Genomic DNA, 6,512 nt, shown 5'->3' with positions numbered 1-6,512 from the left:
CACACACACACACACACACACACACACGTGCGGGTTTCTCACACATCTCTGCGATTGTGCTTTATTTTTCTTTCCCCCTTGATGAAGTACATCATCTGGGTGATGATGATCCCCAAAATCAGTTCACTCCCTTCAAGGACAATAAAGTCGTACAGGACACAATTCCGCGCAAGTTGTAAGATGATGACCTCCCGTTCCATACCCTCGTATATCAGTGCAAACAGAGGAACCAGATTCCCTGCATCTCTCTGCATGCATTGCATCAGGCTGACAGCAGGGTGCGCCACAAAAGGAAATTGCTTCACTTCCATTTCGATAGCGCTCCATATTCCTTTTAACATATCCCACTCAATACGATACTTATCAGTTTTCAGAAGAAGGCTTCTCATTACCGAAGCAATCGCCCCCCTACCCAACACATGGCTAAGATGGGATAGATATCCCTTCAGTTGCCTCTCCTGATGAAAGAGTCTATGTGCGGTTGTCAGCTTATCCACGCGTACCCAAGCCCTTCCCCACTTCTCTTTCATGTATGCAAAAAAAATTCGTGCCACAGCACGACCAGCAAGTATATAAAATTGCATTCTTGCGGAGTGGCTAATGAGCGCTTGCCAAGCTTTGCATACAGTTCTAGCAACGGGTAAGTCAGCAGGGCGCAGATAGTTTAAAACGTACTCTTGTAACTCGTAAGGTAAGGTCGAAAACGAACGCTGCGAGGTAGAAATACCCACACTTTTGTAGTGTACTCTCGAGTGACCACTGGGGATGTTGGATGCATCACGTTTGCGTTTACGTGTCTCCATAGTTTGGAAGTCGTCATACACGATATTTATTGCATAACCGTCGCTGCTTGTTCTTCCCCTAGTCTCGCCCGACTCCTGAACGGTTTCATCCACGTCTTCGTTAATTTCCGCCTGCGCCACTATCTTTTGTATCGTTTGCAAGCGTTGAGTCCCGTGCCAGTACCACGTGGGCTCTCCAATGGTATACTCCGAACGAGATTTCAGCCACGGCAAAGTGGGTAAGGAGCAATTCCTTTTGTACCCCATGGTTTCTGCAAAAGTGTCCTTCGCAAACTCACACTGAAGCAAGGCTCTGGTCAAACTGAGGAAAAGGAATGCTACAGTAGAGTACATGGAAAGACCCGCATCACTAGGTTCCGCCTCCCTAAGGTATGGTGTTGATTCGAAGTAAGCACACAGTCCCTGCCGGATAGCTCTCCTCTCCAGGCGGCGGTCGACGTAAAAGTCTAGAAAGGAGAAAAGTACTGGGGCCAAGACATCCTCAGAAAGCCTTGTGTTAAAAACATCCAAATCGTCTGCAACCAAAGTGGTTGTGCCGTGAACAACGCCGTTTGTAGGGTTTCTTCCCCTGCCATCCTCAACGCTTTGCACTCCTCCCATACCACTGATAGTGGCGTTGGCGGAAGTATTTAATTCTTCATTCACCACACTACGCGCTTCTGTTTCCCTGGTCACTGGCAGCAACCTTGTGATAAGAAGCTGAACGAAAACACTATTTGTGTGCAGACAAATGTCCAAAAGTGAAAAACTGTCGGTTGGTACAGCACCCTCTTTGCGGCGTGTTATGTATTGAAAACGTTCCAGGAATTCTACAGATTCATCACTAAAGATCTGCGGCATACTATGTATCAGTACCTGCTCTGTTGCACATGTGAGTATGCAAGCGCGTTCATGGGAAATACCCAAATAGACACAACAAAAAGAAAATACGTGAAGGTAATAGAGGTTTATGTATGTGTGTGGTTGACGGTGCCCTTCAAGCGTACCTGAAGGTTGGAAGCGTGTGAGAAAGGAATGCTACCGTCGATGCGGCAAACGCTCCACAGAAGGTCCCTCCCCCATTGCAGTATTAAAGGCTTACGTTTCGTTGTGTCGTCCCCGCGTTCCCCCGTAGAATTTTCTTTGGCTGACTTTGGCGCAGTGCCTCTACATTGCAGACAACCGAACTGACAGAGTGGCTTTCGTATTTGCTATTTTCTCGTTGTCACACTTAACAGTGAGAAAAGTCAACAATATCGGTTATTTCATGTGCAGCCCAGTTTGAAATACGCTGCTTTACCTTCGCCGCATCCTGCCGCTTGTAAAAAATAGGTTTTTGAAACTCCTTTACAAGGAAGTTCCTATCTTGCATGAATTCATGAACAGCCGCAAGACCCACCATAGCACCAGACCATGGGGTGGACCCCACCGCGTCATCACTGCCTAAGCGAACAAGCATGCGAGGAATGTTCAAACGGCGCAAGTCTAAGCCATCACGTGAGTGCATAAATCGCTCCGTTGGGTTATGCACCACAGAATTGAGAGCTCGGAACACCGTTCTCGCTTCCACATCACTTAGACCGTAACCGCGGACTCGCGGTATGTTGTTACAACGACCAACAGCCCATATATTTGGTCGACAATAGAGTTGCATTAGAGTACTTACGCGGTAGTGTCCATCCGGCATTTCATGCTCCGAGAGGATGTTGGTACAACCTTTTCCGGAAACGATGGGACGCGGAACATCGCCAATAGTCGAAAAAACGTAATCATAACCTTCTTCCTCACCTGTTGATTCCACGGTATTGCTCGTCAGCTGCGGCTGCCGAGTCCCAAAATAGGCCTGATTGACGATCGATTGCCGTGGTCGTGGTGCGAAGTGCATCTTTTCGTACCGCACAGTAAATGTCGACGGTTCATCCGGTGATGTTCCCCAAGTCAACCACCCCGTTAGTGGCTTCAGCAGGCTTGACAACATTGATGTGCTCGTTTCGTTCACGCGCCTTCCCAACGCATCATAACCAGTAACATCAGTGACGCGGGAACAGAGGTTAACAGTAATGTTATCACACTTCTCCACGGTTTCCAACGCATACCTTTGGCTTGTCGTTGGAAGCGCAGGGAGGAGCTCAGGTTTGGAGTGGTACAGGTGGACTTTCAAGTCCTTCCTGTTGCGAGCGAGGTCGACTGCCAGTGACACCCCAACGGGCCCGCCGCCAAGAACGGCAACTTTTTTACATGTGCCAATGAATTCATTAAAGTTCTTCAGCTCCTGTACGCGTCCGCTCACTGTTCGCTGCTTCGTTGCAAAGGGGTATGGCTTGCGTTCTCCCACAGTGATGAATAACAGATCATAGGGGACAGTGCGGCCATCTCGTAGTGTAACTGTGTTTTCATCCACGCCATGTACTGTACCCGTCAAGACGTTCGCCTGCTTCAAGTAATAACGGTGGAGAACGAGCAGGCGCCGGCACGCCTCTTCATTTAACTCACTCCAAGGGTTCGCTATGATAGGGATAATATCATTTGTAAGTTCAAAGTAATTTTTTTCATCGATAAATGTGACGTTAAACATACTGTCAAGCATGTATGCCAACTTCGACCCGGTGTACCCGCCGCCAACAACAACGCATCTTACGGGGGTAACATCTTTGCTTGGGTCCATAACAACGTCCAATGTTGGTGGTGAAATGGCGAGCGACGAGGACGAAGTGCTGCGGTATGCCGACACTGCACCGGCTAACATGCTACTTGTGAATAACTTCCAGAGCATTCGGCTATAAGTGAATGCAATGGAAGCTTACACGAGAGCTCGCGTACGTAATTATGTGAAGAAATACAGTTGAAGATGTGATGCACAAGTAATTGGTACAGGTTATATCAGTAGCTTTGTTTAGCCTTACCCACTCAATACCTGGGTTGGCGATCCTTCGTATGCTTCCTTTGCGTATCAGTGCGGAAGCTTAGTCTGCGGTGCCCGTGTCCAATTGGCGAAAAAAAAAAAAATACGACACGAAAACGAGCGTAAAGTCACTATGATCCTTCAATGCGCCGGATGTAGTCAAGTTGAAAGAGCGAAAGATGAAACAGGCGCTGGTTGTTGGTACACAAAAAGTATGGACACTCATGAGGACATGCAAAGCACAATACAAGTACATATAGATGTGTGTTTTTTATACGCAACTGAACAGAATAGTGGAAAGGTGAATTATCCCCCTTCCCCTGTTGGCCAATTTCGTGATCTATCGTGCGCACCCCACTGAAACGAAATGCACAAATCCTTCATACACAAACACGGATGCACCCCGTGCTGCTCTGCAAAAAAGAAAAGTGGACACACCGTATGATAGTGCTAGTTCGTGTCTCAACGACAAAGCAGGAGCAATCACTGCATGTATGTTGCCCGCACGCCACTTCGGCATTTCGTAACGCACAACGCCGAGAGGAGGGACGCCACACTGCTTCCTCGGTGGATATTACCAAAATCAACGGAATATCTCACATACGCCCACGCGAGCGTTATGTTCTCACTTCACCGTCAGGAACTGTATGAGTTTCAAAACATCTTGCGCTGTATGCCATACCGTACTCTCCACCAACCGTGTGCGCCGTACCTCCCTGTGCAGCGCCTCCAGATTTACTTCCAACTCTACATCGTGTGATAAGTACGGCGCGCTGATGAGTGGTAATTGCAATTGTTGTCCTAATGGTCGTGCGATGCGGGAGTGATCAGTGAACGAACGCACCACTGCCAAATCTACAGTGAGCAATGCCCCTACTCGCACGGACTTGCGCTGTCGGAGGCGCGACACTTTTGGTGTAAAGAGCTGCCACGTCGACAGGTCCCACGTCTTGACAGGAATGCGCGTTTCACGCGATACACACACACGAAAATCGGCGGCCCACGCGGGACAACGCACATCGTGGACGAAAAGGCGCTCCTTTTCGCTCCCCGAGAGCAGCTGACCTTCACTGCATGAGGCATTAATCGCGTATTCAAGTCTCTGTGTTCCTGCCGTATGTACAAAAAGGGTTGCGGTAGAGCGTGAGGGTACACACGCGGCGGGGGCTGTTTTCTTCAGTTTCTCATGGAGTGCGTGAAACGTTGCCTGTGAAACTCCACTAAAAAAGTGGAAGGGTGCTGCCGACGCTGCTGTGTCCAGTACCGCAGGTGTTTGCGTATTGGTGGCGAAGGGATGAGTGAAGTTGTGACGAGAAGCTGAGTACGTGCCTAAGCGGCACTCAAACTCGACAAGGACATCGGAAGTTGCGTTTTTGCGGTAGATCTCCAACCCCCGAATGAGTGCATCCGCCAACAGCTGCACGAGAGGGTCACGATATGGTGGAATACGTTGCAGCATGTGACCGCAGTGAATGCAACTCCACTGTTCCCCCTTTGCACGTTCCTGCTAACGAAACAGAAGGATAAAAACGAGACAAGGGTACAAGCAAAACGACAATACAACGTGGATTCGCTCAAGGCGAAGACAGGGTACGGGAGCATCCGAGTGCCTCAAAATCTCTGAGTTTGTATATCTCACACACAAAAGAAAAATAACGGTGGACGGAGTGTAGGCGAAGGCCACAGCAAATTAAAAAAATGCAGACTGCCAACTGGAACAGCACATTCACTACGCAAAATATCTCCTCAAAACGCCGCATCATCTGCTGTTAAAGCACACCCTTCTTGCCCCTTTTTAATGTCTTTTCCTGCTTCATTCACTCGTTCCACACCCTCACGAGGCAAGGCACCCAATGGCGCATTTGAAATGAGCAAATGCGAACGTTTCCCACTTGTTACATTCCTTCCCAATCATACACTACTACCACCAGAACTCAAGTCAGTGACAGAAATATTGGCAACTTTCACGTCGGCACTGACCTGTGCGACTCCCGTTTCCACATGCATAGGCGCAACACCGCTTCCCAAGCTCAATGGAGGAGAAGTTGTTGGGACGGGCACTGGAAGTGATGCAGCAAAGGGAGGTACCATCACCTTTGGTCCCGGTTGGTGTTGCTGCACAGGTACCGGAATCGCTCGTATCGCACTATTGGACGTCTCCAACCCTGCATTAGGGTGAGTACCGGGAGGCGAGACCGCAACGCCGGTAGTGGAAGCAAGTCCCGGCGGGCTCTCCATTGGAGCCGTGGGCACAACGTTAGATTCTTTTGGGATTGCAAAATTAGTGCCTCCAGTGGGGGCATAACCGCGCCCTGTTGCACCGTTCCGGCCGCTATCAGTGATGCTGTCGTTCCTTAACCATTCCGGCGTACACGACGACGCGGCCGTCGACGGTTTAGAGGACGAAACCAAGTGTTGAACCACTTGACAGTCCACGCCTGGAGCCGCAGTAGAGGGTTTAGGCCTTACCGATAGACTATCATCCAATAAAGAACTCTTCCCAGAGTTCTGTACCTGTCCCGGCGGTTTTAGCGTCGAGAAAAGCTGTGGAAGGGATCCCATGCTGGCCATTGAGGAGGCGCAGTTTGATACGATACATTTTGAAGGGCGGGCTGCGCTAGTGATTGGCATTACATCCACGGGTGCAACAACTCCGGCAGTGAGGTGAGAAGTGTTGTGAACCACCTCAGTGACTGTGTGTGGCTGCGGTTGCTGAGATAGGGAAGGAGGTGCTACCGAAGTGTGAGGCGCCGGTACAGTTTGGGGTTCTCCTTTCGTCACCTCTTGCTGTTGTTGCACCGGTGGCGCTGTCGCTGCCTGTGGTGCTG

The 6,512-nt window shown here is 49.6% G+C and overlaps 4 protein-coding genes across 4 annotated transcripts in view; all 4 read right to left on the bottom strand.

Annotated features, from left to right (window-relative positions):
- Positions 1–38: 38 nt before the first annotated feature.
- On the bottom strand, positions 39–1,643 carry TEOVI_000454800 (F-box domain containing protein, putative; the record flags this gene model as incomplete). Its single annotated transcript, XM_067227307.1, has 1 exon — positions 39–1,643. One exon carries the CDS (start codon positions 1,641–1,643, stop codon positions 39–41), a length of 1,605 nt encoding a protein of 534 aa, XP_067083408.1.
- A 370-nt stretch (positions 1,644–2,013) lies between these two features.
- On the bottom strand, positions 2,014–3,555 carry TEOVI_000454700 (pyridine nucleotide-disulfide oxidoreductase, putative; the record flags this gene model as incomplete). The annotated part of the gene is made up of 1 exon (XM_067227306.1): positions 2,014–3,555. The coding sequence occupies one exon, from the start codon at positions 3,553–3,555 to the stop codon at positions 2,014–2,016; it is 1,542 nt and encodes a 513-aa protein (XP_067083407.1).
- A 754-nt stretch (positions 3,556–4,309) lies between these two features.
- TEOVI_000454600 (mRNA capping enzyme, beta chain, putative) lies at positions 4,310–5,143 on the bottom strand (the record flags this gene model as incomplete). The annotated part of the gene is made up of 1 exon (XM_067227305.1): positions 4,310–5,143. The coding sequence occupies one exon, from the start codon at positions 5,141–5,143 to the stop codon at positions 4,310–4,312; it is 834 nt and encodes a 277-aa protein (XP_067083406.1).
- A 452-nt stretch (positions 5,144–5,595) lies between these two features.
- The window catches only part of TEOVI_000454500 (Iguana/Dzip1-like DAZ-interacting protein N-terminal, putative), a gene marked incomplete at both ends in the record, with an annotated part of 2,802 nt that continues 1,885 nt past the window's right edge, over positions 5,596–6,512 (bottom strand). The window contains one exon of the mRNA XM_067227304.1: positions 5,596–6,512. Within this exon, the coding sequence (XP_067083405.1) occupies positions 5,596–6,512 (917 nt within the window).

Source organism: Trypanosoma equiperdum, assembly GCF_001457755.1.
Source record: "Trypanosoma equiperdum strain OVI genome assembly, contig: ctg_930, whole genome shotgun sequence".
Taxonomy (NCBI): Eukaryota; Euglenozoa; class Kinetoplastea; order Trypanosomatida; family Trypanosomatidae; genus Trypanosoma; species Trypanosoma equiperdum.
This window is presented reverse-complemented; position numbering and strand designations above follow the sequence as displayed.